The sequence below is a fragment of the Pan paniscus genome, chromosome 7 (genome assembly GCF_029289425.2).
Source record: "Pan paniscus chromosome 7, NHGRI_mPanPan1-v2.0_pri, whole genome shotgun sequence".
In the NCBI taxonomy this organism is placed as follows: Eukaryota; Metazoa; Chordata; class Mammalia; order Primates; family Hominidae; genus Pan; species Pan paniscus.
In genome coordinates this window covers 57,350,624-57,372,832 of record NC_073256.2, presented here as the reverse complement: position 1 = coordinate 57,372,832, position 22,209 = coordinate 57,350,624, and the positions used below count along the sequence as shown (strand labels likewise).

Here is a 22,209-nt window from a genome sequence, read left to right as displayed (position 1 = left end):
TCATAGGTGGTATCATGACATGATATCTGGAATTTGCTTTTAAAAATACCTAAGTAACAAAATGAAAAAAAGGAAAAAAAGAAAAAGAGGATGGTGGAAGCAAGTATGGCAAAATCTTGATAGTCCTTTATCTGGGCAATGGAAATAGAAGGTCTACTTTTGTATGTAGTGTTGGAAGCGGATCCTAGTTTTTTAAAGTTTTTTTACAGTTACATAATTTCTCTCCCACTCTTTTTGTCATGGACTCCTAAACATTTACTACCATTCTCCTTCATAGGATCCCAGAGCCAGAATATCCAGGGCTATGTGTTCTTTCCCTACAGCTTCCAGAAAACCTAAGGGTTAAAGGGAAGGGAAGTAAAGCGCTACCAACACTCAGCTGTCAGGAGCTGAGAAGCCCTTTTCCCCTCCTTCTGTAGGTCCCACACTCATCCACCTCTTGGGGTTCTTTTTTTTTCTGTTACCCAGACTCCTTCACCATCAGTCCCACAGCCCCCAAAGAAAGGAGTCTATGAGAATCACCTTTTGCCAAACTCTCTCCTAGCTTTCTATTTCTGCCCTAATCTCCATAACACAAGGACAGGGCCTTTCCCTCATTCTTCCACATATACCCACTCCTTTAAGAGTCTTCCTCCTCTCTCCATCATCTCCACCAGCTGCTTTTACCAAACTGAGTCCCTGAGATTCTCAAAAGGGGGTGTGCACCAATCAGTGATGGGGCAAAGCCGTCCAAGAGCTAGGGAAGGGGGAGGAAAGAAAAAGGAGCACATCTCAGCACAAGACAAAAGCTCTAAGTCTGACCCTGCCCCAACAACTGTCCCTGGACATCAAACGCTCTGCAGTTTAAGAAGGGTCAACAGCCGTGGCACATCTCCTCACTCTACACCTAGGAAGGGTAGTACTGTATGAGATGGCTTCACCCCCACATGCTCCTCTCACTGGTACTTGTGTTCCTACATCAGTCAAGCAGCTGGGAATCAAGAGATTTATGCAAAGTTAGCATCAGTGATAGGGAGCCTTATCTGCTACATTGTAAAACGCATGGCCCTGTCATGGTGGAATGGAGAAGGAAAACAAACACCACCCCGCTCAGTCCCCAGGCTGGGCAGAGGGCTGAAGGAACTCCACTGAAAATACGCCCCCGGCCCAGTCATTTCTTGGCCAGCTCGGGGCAGGTGCCAGGTAAATAAACTTGCCCAGCCCTATACCAAGTCACTGCAGACCCCATATCTCAGTCTGGCATCTTCAGTCACCAAGAGAAGGTCCAAACAAGCAGAGGCGGTGGGTGGGAGAGGAATGCTCATTTACTTAAACCAGTTTGGGGAGCCCTGAGAATAAAAAAAAAGAGAAAAACAAACTAACCACATAACTTGAAAAGGTATGTTTGGGTAAGATTCTATTTGCATTTACACTATCAGCAAGTGTCTCAGTACCAGCTAACCCCATATACCTAGTGCTGCCCTAAAACACTAGGCCAGGACCAGCAGCTCACGCCTGTAATCCCAACACTTTGGGAGGCCAAAGTAGGGGGTGTTGCTTGAGCCCAGGAGTTCAAGATCAACCTGGGAAACAAGGTGAAACCCCATCTCTACAAAAAATAAAAGTAAATTAGCCAAGTGTGGTGGCACATGCTTGTAGTTCCAGCTATTCAGGAGGCTGAGATGGGAGGACCACTTGAGTCCAGAAGTTGGAGGCTGCGGTAATCTATGATCACACCACTGCACTCCAGCCTGGACAACAGAGCAAGTCCCTGGGAAATGAAAAGAAAAAGGAAAGGAAAGAACCTAAACTTCAAGTATCACACCACAAGTCACTTTTATAAGAAGTTACATACCCAGATCCTCAGTAGGCTCCAGGTCCCAATCTCCCATAATGAAGAGTTTGGGCCACAGCTGTCAGGCCTTGCTTTTCATCTGAAAGCACTGTTATGTAACTAACCTACCTTCATGTGCCTTTCCATTTTTACAGAAATCCTGTGTTCCCTAAAAACCTTCTTCCAGGGCACTGAAAGGCTCTCTCTCTAGAAGGAGTTTGATGAGTTTGATTCTGACAAGCACAGCATTGCCTGGCGGCTTGGTGAATACAGACAGAGATTAGATCAGTAGATGAATTAAAAGCAAACACAGAGGAAATCCACAAATAGACCAAAATTTCCACTTCTGGCCCATTTGTTGCTGTTAATGAAACTCTTCCTTTCAATAGTCAGCCTTCCCTAAATCTAAAAGGTTGTGTGAATCGCCCACGGGTGATCTTAAACAGTAGATGCTTTTTATGCTTATTCAGGATAAAGACTATTTGCAGTAAAAAGAGTTCTCTCCCTCTCTGTATTTTTAAAAGAAAAGGTATGGAATGAAAAATTTTAAGGATTGAGGGAAACAGCTTAATATTCTAGTTTGTACTCTGTTATGTTGAAAATATACTGGGTTAAAATTCAAATCTACGAAAAAACTTGAAAGTCTTAGAAGAGGGGAAATGTTATCACAAAATATTTTTGAAACTTCAGAGAAGTATATTCAACTAACATACTGAGAATCAACTGGTTAGCTGCTTTTACATGTAGAATCTCATTTAAGATGAGATAAAACAGCAACCACTTGGAAAACAATGTGCATTAACACTTCAGATTTGGCATTATTCTCAGCTATGCTTGACTTTTCCCTTCCAGATTTTAACTGTATGGCAAAACATTGTCTAAGAGCTCCTTTCAGATTTGTCCACCACTTCCTCTCCTTTAGATAGACAGCCCTTTTTACGGGTTTCTAGACAGCTGACATATAATTGAGAAAGCTGCCAGAATTTGGACAAGTCTCCTGTATTCTCACATACACACGCTGGCTCTCTTTCTGACCTCAAAACACATAAACAATATCTCATATCCAAGTGGCTTCAGGATGGGGGCTGACGACCAGAAAGACCAAATGCATGATTAGAAGATGGGAATTTTCAGCCCTCTCCACCTCCATCTCTGGGGAAGGGAAGGGGGCTGAAGACCAAGTTATAAAAACTCTCGAAGTATGAGCTTCAGAGAGCTTCTGGGCTGGCAAACGCTTAGATGTGCATGGAGAATGGCATTCCCAGAGAGGGCATGGAAGCTCTGCACACTCCTTACACCCAGCTCTTCCATGTGGCTATTTCTGAGTTGTATCCTTTATAACAAACCAGTAAACTTTAGCATTTTCCTGAATTCTCGGAGTTATTCTAATGAATTATCAAACGTGGGCGAGGGTATGAAAACTCCAAAATTTGTAGCCAAGTCAGACAGAAGTGCAGGTGACTGGGATCTGGGACTTGCAATTGGCATCTGAAGCGAGAGCAGTTTTGTGAGATTGAGCCCTTAAGCCTGTGGAGTCTGAGGCTAACTCGAGGAAGTAAGTATCAGAATAGAACTGAGTTTTTGAAAACCCAGCTGGGGCTGGAGAATCAGAGAACTGGTATAGAAGAGAACCGCATATTCCACAAGTACAGGTTAGCCACTGATACATGAACACAGTCTACTGAGCAGTAAGAATACAGGCCTAGAATCCTTCTTAGTAAGCACAAAAATATCTTCTTACCCAAAACCAAGTCCCCTTCTACCCACTTCTCCTCTGCTTCCATTTCATCACAGGACTCCCATCCTCAACCTAGCCAGCCCCATCCCTGTTTCTCCTCCCAAGACAGAGGGATGGAATTTATTTTCTCTCTCTCTCCCTCTCTCTCTTTCTCTCTCTCTCTCTCTCACACACACACACACACACACATATACACACACACACACAGGCAGACCATGACTCAATCATGCTAGAGAGCTCCCCCTCAATTAATTCTAGAGCTATCTTCGTTCATCTAATTTCTCTTCATTCACAGGATGAACCTGAGAAAACCCAAGTGGACCATAAACCAAGGAAGGGCTCCAGGGTTCCTGCTGATGGCATGACGGAGTCAAGGTCATTGCTCTGTACTGTCACACCACTGAGAGCAGGCAGGCATGGAGCCAGGATGGAAGCAGATGGCATGTCTCTACAGACCCCCGGGGCCATGCTTCCGAGCACCCAGAAGTCAGACAGGGAACCCACACGACCACACTGGGGCCAGGTATCTCAAACAGATAGAATTATCCCCTCGCTCCTCTACTCTGTCCTCATTAGTGGAGGTGACCTCACAGCTTCACACAACTGCCCAGGTTGCAATATGTCTTATACTAAGCAAGCCTCTGACAACTAGAGAATAGAAGCCCTGGTTACCAAGGCAGTGGCCTAGATTGCTGAATTCAAGCCCCAAGTGTGCGTCTCTGCCACTAAGGGCCACATAAGACACACAAAGGATGCCACAAATTTGGAAGGCTCAGCACTAATGGTGAAATTTTACAAACATATAAAAGCAATTGACTGTAAGCCATAGTATTAAGAAATTCTAATAAAGATCCAAACCAGATGTTCAATGTCGGCACTCTGTAATTCATTTAAACTGGCAGTTTTGCCAGGACCTGAAGCCCTAAAATTGAACCACAGAGTTATCTTCTCAGATCACCAACCAACCAACCAACCAACCAAACAAGCACAGGTCCTTACCACCAGCAGCACACCCTGTGCTGGGCACAGGCACAACGGAGTCCCAAAATAAGTGCAAGGAGCCTATTCAGCATCCAGTTAAGGAGGCAAAAGCCACACTCAAAGCCCCTTGAGACCAGCTGAGTACTGAATCAGGGGAAAGCCCTACCACCGCCTCATAAGAATGCCACCTCAAGGCCCACAACACATTTGCACAGAAAACCCTGCAGCTGGACTTCTGCTTTTAAAGGAGTCATTTCCTGTGTCACCAGCTTCCCTTTCTCAATGAGTTACTTCCTTTTTACATTTGTTTTCGTATTCAGCAAAAGAAGAAAGCTCTAGAAAAAATGATGCTTTATTTTTGAAAGCCAACTGATTTGTATTTTTAAAGGACCTTTATTATTGACTTAGAAGTAAGCTGGGAAGAGGTGGGAATGCAAATAATTCATCTAAGGTATGGGCTATGAGAGAGGTTAGGAAGCCAAAGAATAGACCACGCTCAGCGATTCCTCAGGGAGGAAAGGAAACAGCTGCTCTCAATGCTACCCAGGAACAAATGGGTCAGAGCCCAAAGATGACTTTCTAATGGGGCACTGATGCCCTTTGAGCCTGATACTATAGGATCTATGTTCTGCTATCTCTCAAGAAATAGGGAAATAGGTCGAAAAATCACTTTAATTGCCCTTTCAACTCAATCTTAGTTCATATTCCTTTGGTAACAAGGGCAATAATCTCTCCCCTCAAGTGCAACTCACAAAAGAGGAGCAAATCACAAATGTTAACTTCATAAACTGTAGACAGTTGGGAGGCTAAGTAGGGGGGATCACTTGGGCCCAGGAGTTTGAGACCAGCCTGGACAACATAGGGAGACCCTGATTCTACAAAAAAATTAAAAATTAGCTGAGTACAGTGGTGTTTGCCTGCAGTCCTAGCTACCCAGGAGGCTGAGGCAGGAGGATCACTTAAGCCTAGGAGGTTGAGGCTGCAGTGAGCTGTGATAGTGCCACTGCACTCCAGGCTGGGAAAAAGAGTGAGAACCCATCTGAAAAATAAAAAATTGCAACAGGCCAGGCACAGTGGCTCACGCCTGTAATCCCAGCACTTTGGGAGGCCGAGGTTGGTGGATCACCTGAGGTCAGGAGTTTGAGACCAGGCTGGCCAACATGGCAAAACCCCATCTCTACTAAAAATACAAAAAATTAGCCAGGCATGGTGGCAGGTGCCTGTAATCCCAGCTACTTGGGAGGCTGAGGCACGATAATTGCTTGAACCCAGGAGGCGGAGGTTGCAGTGAGCCAAGATGGCGCCACTGAACTCAGCCTGGGCGACAAGAGCGAAATTCCGTCTCAAAAAAAAAAAAAAAAAAATTGCAACAGTGCTAACAGTGGGCTACTCTTGACATTGAGTGTGAAAAATGCAAAGAAATTTAATGAAAATTTGTTCTAGAACAACTGTTTTCCTATAATTAAAAATTTAGAACAAATAAAATACTTCATACTTATATAGCCTTCAAAGCACTTCCATAAACATTACCTAACTTGATCCTCAAATCAACCCTGTGTAAAAGGCACAGTAAGGCTTATTAATGCCATTAAAAAATAAGAAAAAATACTATAAGTAACTGTAAGCTAACAAATTAGACTATTTCGATAAAATAGATCAATTCCAAGAAAGACACAAACTACTGAAACCAACTCAAGAGGAAACAGAAAATCTGAATGAATCTAAAACAGGCAGAGATTAAACTGGTAAATTTAAAACTTCCTCCAAAGAAAAGACCTGGACCAGACTGATGAATTCTACCAAACATTTAAAGAATTAATACCAATTGCTTGTAAACTTTTCCAAAAAATACTGAGGGAAGAAGCACTTTCCAACTCATTCCATCACGCCAATATTACTCTGGTGCCAAAACCAAACAAAGGCATCACAAGGGGGAAAAAAACACTACAGACCAGCATCTTTTATTGAATATAGATGCAAAAATCCTCAACAGAATACTAGTAAACCAAATCCAGCAACACATAAAAAGGATTATACACCACAAACAAACAGGATCTATCCCAGGAATGCAAGGTTGCTTTAACATCTGAAAATCAATTAATATAATACACAACAATCAACAGAACAGAGGACAAAACACACATGAGCATCTCAATACACACAGAAAAAGCATTTGACAAAATCCAACACTCTTTTATGATAAAAACACTAAGCAAACTAGGACTAGAAGAGAACTTCCTCAATAAAGGGCATTTATGAAAAACTCACAGCTGACGTCATACTTAATGATAAAAGACTGAATGTTTTCATCCTAAGGTCAAGAACGAGACAAAAATGTCAGCTCTTGCGACTTCTACTCAACACTGTTCTACAAGTTCTAACCAAGGTAACTGGCAAGAAAAGAAATAAAAGGTATCCCTATTGGAAAGGAAGTAAAACTATCTCTATTTGCAGATGACATAATCTTTCATATAGAAAGTCCTACGGAATCCACCAAAAAACTATAAATGAAACCAACAAGGCTATAGGATGCAAGATCAATGTGTAAAAATCAATTGTATTTCTACACACTTGCAATGAAAATTCCAAAAAAAATTAAGAAAACAATTCCATTTATAACAGTATCAAAAAACAAAATATTTAGGAAATAATTTAACAAAAGAAATATGAGATGTTGATGTAGTTCGGATATTTGTCCCCTGCAAATCTCATGTTACAATTTGATTCCCAGTGTTGTAGGTGAGGCCTAGTGGGAGGTGTCTGGGTCACGGGGGTGGTTCCCTCATGAACGGCTTGTTGCTGTCCTGAAGGTAATGAGTGAGTTCTCATTCTATTAGTTCTCCTCAGATCTGATTATTAAAGAGCCCAGCGCCTCCTTTTCTCTTTCTCTCTTTCTCCTTCTCCTCTCTCACCATGTGACACACCTGCTCCACCTTTGCCTTCTGCCATAATTGGAAGCTCCCTGATGCCCTCACCAGAAACTGATGCCTGTGCCATGCTTCTTCTACAGCCTATAGAATTGTGAGCCAAATAAACCTTTTTTCTTTAGAATTACCCAGCCTCAGGTATTCCTTTACAGCAGTGGTCCCCAACCTTTTTGGCACCAGGGACCGGTTTCATGGAAGACAATTTTTCCATGGACCGGGGAGATGGGAGGTAGGGGTATGGTTTTGGGATAAAACTGTTCCAGCTCAGATCATCAGGCATTAGATTCTCACAAGGCGTACAAAACCTAGATCCCCGGTATGTGCCTTTCACAACAGGGTTCGCACTCCTATGAGAATCTAATGCCATCGCTGATCTGAGAGGAGGTGGAGCTCAGGCAGTAATGCTCGTTCACCCTGCTGCTCACCTCTTGCTGTGTGGCCCATTCCTAATAGGCCCAGGGGTTGGGGACCCCTGCTTTACAGCAATACAAAACGGACTGAGACAACTTATACTATAAGAACTGCAAGGCCAGGAGCAGTGGCTCACACCTGTAATCTTAGCACTTTGGGAGCAGCAGACAGGAGGATGACTTAAGCTCAGGAGTTGGAAACCAGCCTGGGCACCATAGGGAAACCCTCTCTCTACAAATAATTTAAAAATTACCTGGTCGTGGTGGCATGCGCCTGTGATTCCAGCTACTAGGGAGGCTGGGCAGGAGGACTGTCTAAGCCCAGGAGGTTGAGGCTGCAGTGAGCCATGCTTGCATCACTTTAATCCAGCTTGGGTGACACAGCAAGACCATGTCTCAAAAAACAAACAAACAACAACAACAAAAAACATTGCTTGAAGCAATTAAAGAAAACCTAAATAAATGGAAGACACCCCATGTTCATGAATTGGAAGATTTAATATTGTTAAGACAGCAATACTTCCCAAATTTATTTACAGATTGAATACAATCCATATCAAAATCCCAGCTGCCTTCTTTGCAAAAATTAACAGACTGATTCTAAAATTCATATAGAAATGCAATGGACTCAGAATAGCTAAAACAATCTTGAAAAAATGAACAAATTTGGAGGCCTCATACTTCTTGATTTCAAAACTTACTACAAAGCTATAGTAATCAAGACAGTGTGGTGGTACCAGCATAACGAGAGACATATAGATCAGAGAAACAAAATTAAGAGTTTACAAATCAATACTTGTACCTATGGCCAACTGATTTTTGACAAGGGTGCAAAGTTAATTGAATAGGGAAAAGAATAGTCTTTTTGACAAATGGTGCTGGGACAACTGGATATCCACATGCAAAAGAATGAAGCTAGACTACTCCCTTACACCATATGCAGAAACAGACTCAAAATGGATCACAAATCTAAATGTAAGAGCTCAAACTATAAAACTGTTAAAACAAAGAAGTAAATCTTTGTGATTGTGGGTTAGGCAAAATCTTCTTATACACGACATCAAGGCATAAGAGACAAAACAAGTAAACTGAACGTTATCAAAATTAAGAACTTTTGCACTTCAAATGACACCATCAAGAAATGAAAAGACAATGGAAGAAAATATTTAGTCACATATCTAATAAGGAATTTGCATCTAGAATATATAACTTAGTGATAAAAAAGATAAATAACCTAATTAAAAAGTGGAGAAAGAATCTGAATAGACATTTCTCTAAAGAATATATACAAATACCCAATAGCTACATGAAAAGTTGCTCAGTATCATCAGCCATTAGGGAAATGCAAATGAAAACCAAAGGCAAATCAAAACTACTCCACACCTACTGGGATGGCTATAACCAAACAGACAGACAATAAGAAGTGTTGGAGAGGATATGGAGAAATTGAAACGCTCAAATACTACTGGCAGAAATGTAAAATAGTGCAGCCAGTTTGAAAAAGTTTGGCAGTACCTCAAAATGTTTGACATGAAGTTACCATATGGCCTAGCAATTCTACTCCTAGGTATATACCCGAGAAATGAAAACATAAATCCATGAATGTGAATGTTCATAGCAGCATTATTCATCATAGCCAAAAGTGTAAATAACCCAAATGTCCGTCAACCAATAAACGGGTAAATAAAATATAGTATATCAATAAAATGGGGTATTGTTCAACAATAAAAAAGGAATAAAGTCCTGATACTTGCTACAACATAGCTGAACCTTGAAAACATGGTTAGTGAACTGATTCAGTCATACAAGACTACATATTCTACGATTCCACTTACATGAAACGTTTAGATAATCAAATCTATTGAGACACAAACTAGATCATCAGTTACCTAGGACTGGAGGTGGGAAGGAAGAGGAATGGAGTGTGACACCTAATGGGTATAGGGTTTCCTTTGGGGGTGATAAAATGTTCTAAAAATTAAATTGAGATAATAGTTGTACAACTCTGTCAATAAATTAAAAACTATCATAAAGCTTTTAAATGGTGAATCGTATGGCAGGTAAACTATATCTCAATAAAACTATTTTTAAAAAAGAACATGGAGACTCAGACCCGAGGGAAATGGAGCAGGAGGAATGTCCTGTGATTTCTAATAAAATGTTCAACTGTACCACACAGATTTGCTCTGTTGTCCAGGCTGGAGTACAGTGGGGCGATTACGGCTCACTGGAGCCTCAACCTCCCAAGCTCAAGTGATCCTCCCACCTTAGCCTTCTGAGCAGCTGGGACTAAAGGCACACGCCATCATGCCCTGCTAATTTTTTGTTTGTTTGTTTTTGGTAGAGTCGGGGTCTCATTTTGTTGCCCAGGCTGGTCTCAAGCAATCCTCCTGCTTTGGCCTCCCAAAGTGCTGGGATTACAGGAGTGAGCCAGCACACACATCCAAAGTACATGCTTTAAATAGTGTCTTATGTGTGTCACTTGGAGAGACACATGCTTGAGAGAGGTGGTAGGTCTCACCATCCCATCAATTTGGGGTTTTAAATTTCTCTTGAGGAAGCCCACATGTGCTACATAAACTCTATTTACAGAAAGAGGTGAAAAAAATGACATCATCCCTCTTTTCCACAACAGATGTAGCCAAGTATGGTATATGAAACATCCTAGAGTTATAATTGTTAAGCCCAAAAGGCTTTTTTTACTTTGTGGGCAGGGGGATTTTTAAAATTCTAACTTTTAACATTTGCCTTCTTCCTTTTAACATTTGACCTCCAGATTTGCGGGGGAATTTCTTCCCTCACAAATTCCCTATCTTTTGCTGCTAAAACTTCTTGGGATGCCAAGGCGGCCAAGAGGTCTGGGAAACAGGACAGGGCTAGCTCCCTCCAGACTCGGAGCCCCACAGGGGCCTTACTCTTTGTATCCCTGGGAGCAGAAACTGAGCGTCCAAGACAGAGCTGATGCTCAATCAGTGCCCACTGCAGGGCAAGTGTCTGATACATAAAGGACTCCTCCTCACCTCATCTGTCGCATACTGAGAAGGCCTAGCTAATTGTTCAGTGATGCCGCAGCTCAGCTCTAGGCTAACGGCTGGGGGATGGCTTGGCATAGCTCTTCCCTTGGCCCTTTGCCCTGAAGGTCCCACTCCTCCTTTCCGTGCCTTGGTCTTGCCCTCCCAGCCCTCCTCCCCCACACTGAATCAAGGGCTTCAGGAGGGAAACAAGCGCGATTCTGGCACCAACCCTTTCTGCTCAAGTGGTCTGCCCTGAGGAGACTGTTAATCAGATGTATATTAGCATTAATGCTAAAAGTCCAAAATCTGAGTGGTTTTTTTCCCCCAGTTTCATGTCTTTGGGTTCCCAGTCTCTCTGATTCCTCCAAAGTTGAAGTGTATTTTATATATGTTCGTTCTCACTTAGTCATCAGCCTTAAAATGGAGAAGTACACAATTTATTGTCCAGGGTTGGAACAACCGTACAATAGGCCCTTTTCCAGGAATGCGGGATAGAATCTAAGGGTATGGGCTGCATAGCTCACATTTCCCCAACAACTGCTGGGGCCCAGGATCCCCGGAAGCATGGGAGAGGGGTGGGTCAGCGGGATTCTGAGTGGGTGAGTCAAGGCAGACCATCCTCTTAGGTACATCATAGTTTTAAGCTGTCTCACCAACCAAAGCAGAAAAATACACATACACACATACACACACACACACACACACACACACACACACACACACACACACACAGGCAGAACCCAGACAACAAACTACCTGTTTAAACCCCTTCCTAACCTCCAAAAAACCACCAAACAAAAACATTACCCAGAAGTCACAGTAGGGCAAATTTCATTGCTTTTTTAAGAGACAGGGCACCAGCTACACTGCTGTTCTCCTGAGATAAGCTTCTAACTCCTGAGAGAGGCTCCCCCTAAAACCTAAGACTCTACAGGTAAAGAATAATCTGGAAAACCACTTGGTAAACTGAAAAAAGTTTGTACTAAGGATGAAGAAAGCACTTCAAATTTCCAAAACAGCACTTTATGCTATTTTATTTAAAAAGACACCCAAGCCAGGTGTAGTGGTACACGCCTGTAGTCCCAGCTACTTGGGAGGCTGAGTCAGGAGGATCCCTTAAGACTGGGAGTTGAGGCTGCAGTGAGCTATGATTGTACCACCACACTCCCGCCTGGGCAACACAGCAAGACCCTGTCTCTAAAAAAAAAAAAAGAAGAAAAATAAAAAGAGACCCAAACCGTATCTCTAAAGGCCAAGATTATAAGGTAAGAGGATGGGACTTGCTTATCAGGAAGTGTCCACCCACCAGGAAGCCAAAGCCTCCTCCAGAGAAGCCAATCCAGCAATGAATGTGTCTTCTCTTCTCACTCATGAGATGCCCATGGGTTCTGGAACCATCTGGATTTGTTTGAGGTTATATTTTAGACAGAGTAGAAATCCCCTTCCACAGACAGAAATCATAGAAGGCCCTCCCCACGAAACTTCTCCCCCATCCCCAACCTATTCTGGCAGGAAGAGCAAGGGGGGAAAGAGCACGTGCTAACAGATGGGGCTCCTGTGCAGAGATCTGGGATTGTGTAACTTCAATCTGTTGCTGCCAAACAACCATAATGTGCATCTCTTCAGAAATAATTACTGGAAAATTCAAAATACCAACTGCCTCTCTCACAAAGTAGCAACCACCCACATGGAGCTGAGAAGCTGATGCTGGATAAAGAAGAAGAGGGAGGAATGTTCAGCAAGAGAGGGGCCTCCAGACAGAGCAATCTCAGCCAGCATGCTGGGTGCATGAGACACATCCATGGCAGGACCACAAGCCAATAGGCGGCTATATAATTTCTTCAGCCAGTTCTGCTCCTGTTTAAGAAAGAGGGCAGCAAGAAGGAGTGGGGTTGGGAAGGGCATAGTGAAGAGACGCCAAAGGAAGAAAGCAATGGGAAAAGCTTTGCCATCTAAGAATGTATACCCTTGTATATCCTTTCATGCAAGTTTTTTAAAAAGTGGAAAAGGGCCTTGTGGTAGCCAGCCTCCAAGACGGCCCCTATATGTCTCACCTCCTGGTACACATGCCCTTGGACTGACCTGTGTAACCAAAAGGATACTGTGGAAATAAGTGTGACTTTTGAGGCTAAGTCACAGAAGACTCTGCAGTTTCTATCTTGCTTCCTCTTGGATCACTCACTCTGGGGCAGCCAGCTGCCATGCTGTGAGGATACTCAAGCAACCCAGCAGTGGTCCACATGGTGAGGACTGCAGCCTCCCACCAACAGCCAGCACTCACAGCCCAGGCAAATGAGTAAGCCGCCTTAGGAGAGGATTCTTGAGCCTCAGTCAAGTCTTTAAACAACTGCAGTCCCAGCCGACATCTTGACAGCATTCTCAAAAGTGACCTGAGCCACACCACCCAGCTCCCAAATTTCCCAACTACAAAGACTATGTGAGATGTTCATTGTTTTCAGTTTTGGAGTAATTTGTTATGCAGCCAGAGATCACCAACAAACGCCTCTTAAAAACTCCTCTATCTACCATAAAACAGGCGCAGAGCCCCTGGCAGCTGCACACACCTCCACACACCTGCCTCTTCTCAACCATGCATGACTCAGGTGGAGACAGAATGCAAAGGCTAGTACTGAATTTGTCTACTCCTTCTTTATTTTTCACTGATGAGCTGAAGCTAGGCATTGAGGAAGCAAAATGTTTTCAATCCCACTGCACTGCTTATCCAGTGATGATTTTTGCTTGACTATTAATTTATATCTAAATCATGTTGCAAGCTTCCAAACTTCTGATGTTTCAACTTCCTAAAATACATTTCATACTTCAGAATAATATGTGCCAAGTTCACACATGTGGAAGATGTATTTTTTGATTTTTTAAACTACTATCACATGACAGGATACTTAAGACGATGCTTTCCCCCATCACACACCCTGCTCTGGCAACATTTTAAGACCCTTTATTTCCTCTGATATGTCTTCTCTTCAGATAGTGAACAACAGAGAGGGATTCACAAATTTCCTGGAGAAAAAAGCTGTATAATATGTTCCAAAGAGCTCTGGATCTGCAATCTTAAAAGCTGAATTCAAAACCCAGGTCCACTACTAGCAGTAAAGGCTCTGGCCTCAATTTCCCAATCTGTGAAATGGAAATCACTTGTGTCCTATCTCGCAGAATCATGGTCATAAAAATCAAACAAGATGCTGCAAACAAAGATTACTTGTTCCCAACACATCTAATAAATAAATACAGCTGAAACAGATAGCTGGTGATCTGCTAGGTGGGAATATTGTAATGGGAAAGCTGGAGATCAATCATTTATTGTCATATTTCCAGCTATGATATAAGAAAGAGGGTCCTCGACTGGCTAGGAGAGTATCTGCATCTGCCAAACTGTCAAGATACATTTTTCATTTGTGAATTAATAAAATACTCCATGCCATTATTATTATTCCCTTGTGAGTCTGGCCATCATCAATCTAAACCCTGGGGATCTAATCATGTTTGTTTGAACTCATAAAATTAGGTCATGTACATGCAAAGGTGAGGGTGAGATCTTGAACTCACAAGTAGCAAAGCCTTTCTAAGCCCAGATTTAATAGTCACCAGGCAATTTAGCAACCTTGGTTATGAAATCTCCACTGAGAGGGTTGTTTTGGGTGGATAAACCATGATCTCCCATCACTACTCTGGATTTAGGAGAGTGTGACAAAATGGTTTATACCCTCCAAGATTTCCTCTGGGCAGTATAACTGGTAACCTGAAAAAGACACTGCAACTGCTCTTTCATTTAAATGTTTAAATGGCTTTAGGCCACATCCATTTTGTAGGTGGGACATTACATGGCAGCAATATAATTTTAGAAGGACTGCCGGCTCCCAAAACACATACACAGGTAGAAAGTGTCTCTGCCACCCGCAAGTACCAAAGTAAGTTCTACTGCTTTATTCGATGCTTGGGTAAGCCCAAAATGGGGGAGTGCAAGGTCTTGATTTTGTCACTCATCTTAAAAGAAAAATTGTGATTTGATAGTTACTAAAATCTTTCCTTTCTGCAGGTAGACTTTGCTTCCCTGCCCTGGAATTTTTTATTCAGACACTGTTGCTCCTCTGTGGTTCTGCACTCTCACAAGTTTCTGCTGGAAAAACTACACTTTTTTCCCCAGGAAGACACTCCCTTGGGTAAGGCACCATATAGAAGCAGAGGTGCTTCCTAGGGGCACATTTACATTGTGATAGAGCAACAACAACAAAAAAACACATGATTCTGATCTCATTTATTAGCTGGTTGGAATCTCCAACTTCAGAGCTAAAAATACATGAAAAAACAAAGTAGCTATATCATGCTAAGATTTTCAAGCTTTAAATACCTTAACATGGAATTATACAGTACAAAAAAATCAAACTGTGGAAGAGGCAATCACAGCAAAACATTAAAAATTTAAAATTAAATTAAAAGCATTAGGCTGTGATGCTGTTGAAGGAGCCACATGGGTTGGACTGCTGGACTAGGTAATATGAAAGGTCCTAATTAGTCCCATTATTTCTAGGAAACTCTAATAAAGCATTCCCTTGTTGGAGCAGGGAAAGGACGTTAAACTAAATCCTTAGGAGGATATACTTGTAGACTTGAATGGAACACTTCAATATGTACCTAATGAAAATTTTTCACATAGTATCTGATTAAACATATAACTCAAAGCTTTAGAATAAAAAATCAAAGCCTCTGATTTTAACAAGGTTTCCATGCTGTGTTTTCTATAGCACGCACACACACACAAACACACACACACGTGCAGTCTAAAACATTCTAAAAATACACCATATCAACCTTTTAAGAGATCTGCACAGTCAACTTACAAATTCTCATACACCCGAAGTTACATTAAAGACATTTAATGGGTTGGGTGAGGCTGGCTCATGCCTGTAACCCCAACACTTTGGGAGGCCAAGGTGGGAGGATCACTTGAGCCCAGGAGTTCGAGACCAGCCTGGGCAACACAGTGAAACCCCATCACTATTTTTTTTTTTAAAAATTTAAGAAAATAAAATGTTAAAAAAAATTTAATGGGCAAAAGTTAAAAGCCTATGTGTTTGTACTTCTATTAAATGATTCCAATATTCTCCCCATTCTTCCCTAATTTCCTTTTTAAATAATTTTTATTCCTCCTTAGATCTTTGAGTCAATTGAAAATCAAGTTCATTGCAGACCAATTACATCACTTCCCCTTTGCAAAGATGACAAATAGCCAGGCCACATCAGGCTCTCCCCTGGGCCTTCCCTGAACATGCAGGCCTAGACTAATGGCACCTCACGCCCACAGTTCATTTGTTCAGCAGGTATAACCTTGCACCTTTTCATTCTTAAAGCCATTTTCCCAAATTACTTAAACTCTGTATTTTTACTGAAATTGTAATAAGTATAGATGTAGGTTGACATTTTTTTTCTGTACAAGATAGTAAATATGTTAGACTTTTGCCAGACATTTGGTCTCTGTTCCAAGTACTCAACCCAGCTATTATAGAGCAAAAGCAGCCATAGACAATACATGAATGAATGAGTATGGCTGTATTCCAATAACTATTTATGGGGATGACAGTGGTGGTTCAAACCTGAAATCCCAGCATTTTGGGAGGCTGAGGTGGGAGGATCACTTACTTGAGCCCTGGAGCTCAAGATCAGCCTGGGCAACATAGCAAGATCCCATATCTACCAAAATATATATTTCATATATATATAACTTGATGGGCCCTGAAATTTTGTTTTGTTTTTTTTTAAGAACTACTTTATTGAGATATAATTCACAAACCATACAGTCCACCCTTTAAAATATATGATGCAATGGTTTTTAGTAAATTCACATAATCGTGTGACCATTGATGGGCCCTGAAATTTGGATTTCACATTATTTTCACACATCACCATTAAACCATCAAAAAATGTAAAACTCATTCTTCTGTTCAGGGCCATGCAAAAAAACAGGACAGGCAGGGCTTGGTCTATGAGTCACAGTTTGCTGATTCTGATCGAGACTACCAAAATTGTGTCAACAAACAACTTGGCATTCCCTCACAGGCCTGAGGCAGTAAATATCTGTGCACAGATCCCATTTATCTCTTTTCTTCTATTCTGGGGAAAAGTCCAGAGAACTACAGTTTGTCTTTGAAATACCTAGGCATTTAATTAACACATCAAACTGGAGAGGTTTAACGAGTTGTTCCAAGGGTGATGTGAGAGCTTCTACACTAATTAAGATTCTCTTTCTCAGAGAGAGGTAACAATCTGTAGATAAAGGTGTGTGTGTTTGGGGAAGGGGGGCTATGTTGGTGAAGGAGAAACTCAAGGGGCAGAGGGCACCCACTGCAGTTTTTGTGACTGAAACAGCTACATAAAGCCACAACCCCTAAGTCCTCCATAAACACACATGCAAACACAAAAGCCAGGCATGGTAGCTCACGCCTGTAATCCCAGGACTTTGGGAGGGTGAGGCAGGAGAATCCCTTTAGGCCAGGAGTTCGAGATCAGCCTAGGCAACATAGCAAGACCCTATCTCTACAAAAAATAAAAAAACTGGCCAGGCGTGGTGGCTCACGCCTGTAATCCCAGCACTTTGGGAGGCCAAGGCAGGCGGATCACGAGGTCAGGAGATCGAGACCATCCTGGCTAACACAGTGAAACCCCGTCTCTACTAAAAATACAAAAAATTAGCTGGGCGTAGTGGTGGGCGCCTGTGGTCCTAGCTACTTGGGAGGCTGAGGCAGAAGAATGGCGTGAACCCAGGAGGCGGAGCTTGCAGTGAGCCGAGATCGCACCACTGCATTCCAGCCAGGGCAACAGAGTGAGACTCTATCTCAGAAAACAAAACAAAACAAAAACAAAACAAAACAAAAAAATTAGCCAGGCATGGTAGTGTGTGCCTATAGTCCCAGCTACTCAGGAGGCTGAGGCAGGAGGATCATTTGAGCCCAGGAGTTGCAGGCTGCAGTGAGCTATGATCATACTACTGCACTCCAGTCTAGACATAGATCCTGTCTCAAAGCAAAACAAAACAGAGGATGAACTTGAGATTGTACCTCCTCAAAAGTCCATTCCTAGAGGATGTTTCTTCACCAATATATTTCCCAGCAAAGAGAAAGACCACCACAACAGCAGCAGCGTTAAACAACTTTAGTGGGAGAAAACAGACAGATAGCAAATACAGACCAGCCCAAGCTTTACAGCTACCAGTCTGGTTATTTCCAGGAAATATCTTTAGCTAGAGTTTTATTTTACCAGTAAGCCTAAAACCTGCTTCTATATGTGGCTTCAAAAAAAATCTACAACCTTATCCACCACTTAACTCCTGGCATACAACTCTTAGGAAGAGTCATTATAGAGTTTAGATACTGCAAGTTCCTAAAGCAGTTCCAGTATAAGAAAAGTCATTTCAAAATAGTCTTAGATGTTTCCCTGAGTTCAAAGAACTATACAGAAGTCAGCACAGGAGCCATGGGTATGGTAAATGTAGCCCACACGTTTGAGGGCCATTATGTACCAGGAAGCCAGAATCTTTACATATTTCAACTCCAACTCCTGACTAACTCCTCGTAAATCATTCTTCCAGAATGATTTAGTCTTATATAATTTATAACTGCGGTCCAACCATGTCTTGGAACCACAAAAGTATGAAAGACTATCTTTACCAGGAACAAAACAATCAATAATTTTGGGAGAAAGGGAACTTATCCAGTCTCAGAAATTAAACTTCAATATGAAATGACTCTGAAGGGCTTTCTGCCCACTGAAATCCTCTCCAGGCAGACCTGCGCTCTGGCTGTCTTTGCACATTTGCTGTGTATGTGTGACAAGGCCATCAGCGGTACTCTGGACTAGCTCCGGATGTTGCACCCAAGGACCCTGGAAGTCAGGGTACGACCAGGTTGATGAGCAATCATCCTATTGTTTAAAGACCCTAAACTGAAAGCCTTCATAATATGCAGGGTTGTTTCCTGGACTGGACACTCCTCCACCCCTACAATTACAGTCTGCATTCATGAACTACCCCATAGAGCTTTCATGATCCATAAACATTTAAAAGTTTTCCTTTTAGAGAGAATGAAAAAAATGTGAGAGTCACTGGTACAGGAAGGACCAAACAATTGGGTCTCTGTGGTTTTGGGGGCCTAGGTCATCCAGGCCTCTATTCAATTGGCAAAGAATCTGGCGGGATGAATCAGTCTAGCAGCTGACAAAACGATGAGGAAGGGCCGCCCAAGCTGATGGCAATTCAAAAAGGCTTTCAAACAGCTCCTTAACATGTGTCTTATGAGCTTTATTTAAATTTGATGGAAAGGCCACCAAATAGTTCTTTCAAGCTTCAAAATCTCCCTTCTGATCTGCCAATCTTTACGGAAGAAAAGGGAAGCTATGAGGAATAAGTGTTATCTTCATCACTGAGAGTGCTACACAGCTATGCGTCGCACACAAATTCTCCAGTATATAAGCTTGCCTATTCCCATGTTGTCCCTGCCTAGAACAATGGCAAAATGCAGCCTAGGGCAAGTTGAGGGTATTGCTGAATTCTCAGCTGGGTAAGCACAGCATGGAGCTATCAATTTAAAGCAAAACCAAATCAGCCTTTTGCTGATGTCATTTTACCAATAATTCCAGCTCCATCATGCAGTCTATTACCAGAGTAACTTGACTTCCCTAGGCAACCTATGAAGAAGTTGCTAAGCAATAAAAATACTTATTAGGGAGAGGAGAAAGTCACAATCAGCGCAAAGTTTAGGTAGCTAGATAACTGAAAGCTGGCGCTGCCACTTCAGGGTGACAGTGCCAGATACTGGAACAGAGAAACCACATAAAAAGGACTTCCATCCTAGAGTCCCTTCTCCACACAGCAGCCCAGGGAGCCTTTTACAAAAGAAGCTGAATCACAATCCCTCTGTTCAAAGCTCTCTGTTGTGGGCTGAATTATGTCTCTCAAAATGATATGTTAAAGTCCCAACTCCTAGTACCTATGAATGTGACCTTATCTAGAAATAGTACCTCTGAAGATGTTACCAAGTTAAGGTGAGGTCAAACTGGATTAGAGTGGGCCCTAACTTCAACGACTGGTGTCCTCACAGGAAGGGCACGGTAAGACAGATACATAGGGAGAAGATGGCCATGTGTTGAGGCAGAGACTGGAGTTCTGATGCCACAAGCCAAAGAACACAAAGGATTGCAGACACCCAGCAGAGGCTAGAAGAGGCAAGGACAGACTTCCTGGAGCCTTCAGAAGAGCAAGGCCCTGCCAACACCTTGACTTGAGACTTCTGGTTCTGATTTCAATTATCCAGGACTGTGAGAGAATAATTTCTGTTATTGTAAGCCGCTAAGTTACTCTGTTATGGCAGCCCTTGGAAATGCATATGCCCTCCAGTGGCTTTCCACCTTACTGAGAAAGAAAATCAAATCCTCACTGCAGCAGCATCTGGACCTCCTCTGACCACGCTGACTTCAGCTCCTCCTGCTCTCTGAGTAGTCAGTCCACACTGACCTCCTGGCTGGTCCTCAAACTGTACCATGAACCCTCCACCTTACGGCCTCACCTGCAGCAGGCTGGTGCTGTCAGACCTTTGCAGATGCCACTCCTTACTCCTTCTGCTGGAAGGGTTCCCACCTCAGGAACCTCCAAGGCCTGCTCCCTCAATCTGCCTTCAGGTCTCTGTTCAAGTCACCTAATCATGAATGCCCCCACTAACTCCCCTTCAGCCTTCCCTATCCCCACTCCATATTCCCTATTCTCTTCCCCTGCTTTATTTTTCTCCACAGTGCTTCACACAAGCTGACATAGATATTTTGCTTAACACTTCACAGGTTCTCCCTCCACAATGTTAGCTCGAGAGAGCAGGACTTCACTGCTGAATCACAGTGCACTCTATTTAGTAAATAAGCATATGAATTCTGTTGGGATAGGTGAAATTTTATTCTGAACTGGCTGTGTGACAAAAAAGGTTTCTACTAATTGAGACAGCGGAAGCTCCTGCAGATGAAGGGCTGGGCTCTGAGGGGCTGGAAGGGAATCCATGTGCCAGGTTTTCCTAAGTAGACTGAAGGGCTCTCACCACATCCCTGCATGGAAGTGGGCGAGGTGAGTGATTCTGAAAAAGCCTCTTAAGAACCTCCCTATCAAAAATTAAGTCAAGTCTTACCTGTAATTTTTGTCTCCAGCCACACCCCAGTAGAAAGCAACTTAGCCTGAGGAATTTGTGAAGTCAAATATAAACATGATCTTCCTACTTCATTACTATACATATTTTTTTAGGGGCTGAGGAGAAAGGCCTAGTAGGAATGTTTGATAATGATAATCTTATACTGCAAATGCACAAACTCTACTCAGAGGAGAAAGCCTCGATCACCACACCCCTAAAAATACATAAGCCAGGAGATTTCAAACAGCTCTTTCTTGGTCAAACCCTCTTAAATGGTCCTAAATTTACACTTTTTTCCTTCCTTCATTGATATTTTTCAAAACTTTTAAAACAAAACAGGCAGGAAAAATGCAAGTTTTTCTTTACCTTGGCTTTTGGCCCCAGGTCCTGCCAATCCGAGTGATGGATCACAGGACTCCTTGAAAGGTGATCGGATCGGGGTTTCAGCTTCAGGGGTCTCAAAATTACCTTCAGAATCCGAGCTGCCAAGGAGGAAAAATGAGGAATTACCACTTTCAACGGTATTTCCGACACCCTTTGAAATCTACATATTCACAGAGGCTAAAAGTCCAGCACGTTTGTCTAACTTCACAACCAACCGGTCCTCAGCAGGGTCTGACCTGCGGGAGGCAACTGCGGTCTCTGAGCAGTGCCCTCCTTGGGTTTCTCAGGCTGGCATCCTGTCTCTCTGAAAGCTCCTCCATTCCCTGGAGCTTTTCTCCAGCACCATTTATTTTCGAGGTCATCCTTCCCTCAGACACCTGAAAAATGCGCTTTTCCAACAGACTCCTTTTGTCACAAGAGCCCTTTCCCAGAGGCTTTAACAATTAATACTGGTCCCACCCCCGAGTTAGGCCGATGCTAGGCATTCCTCTTTGCTCGGTAGGCCTCTACCTGCTGGAACTCCCTGGGCCCGAGGCTAAGAATGGTGTCACCTGCCTTCCGCAATCACGCGGATGACAGCCCGGCAGAGACCACCATTTCCCAGCAGCTGCCAGGGGCCTGTCATCACGCGACCTTCTTCACCGCGGCTGCGTTTTGGGTACACGGTAGGGCCCCGGGAAGGGCCGGGGAGCGACTTCTTCCCCACGGGGGGGCCCTAAGTTGCACTGGGTTAGATCAGTGACGTTGCTCCAGTGTGGAGGGGCGGG

General features: G+C 42.9%; 1 protein-coding gene across 23 annotated transcripts in view; it reads right to left on the bottom strand.

Moving 5' to 3' along the window:
* TACC1 (transforming acidic coiled-coil containing protein 1) overlaps positions 1-22,209 on the bottom strand; it is a 124,576-nt gene that overhangs the window by 42,290 nt on the left and 60,077 nt on the right. For 12 of the 23 annotated variants that reach the window (XM_008956124.5, XM_063606741.1, XM_063606748.1 and 9 more), the window contains one exon: positions 21,425-21,540. The exons of 8 other annotated variants lie outside the window; for them this stretch is intronic. In XM_008956124.5, coding sequence (XP_008954372.4) covers positions 21,425-21,540 — 116 coding nt within the window. Of the gene's footprint in view, positions 1-8,123; positions 21,541-22,209 lie in introns of those variants that run through there. 3 more of the 23 variants (XM_063606744.1, XM_063606745.1, XM_063606743.1) reach the window with 3 other exon arrangements.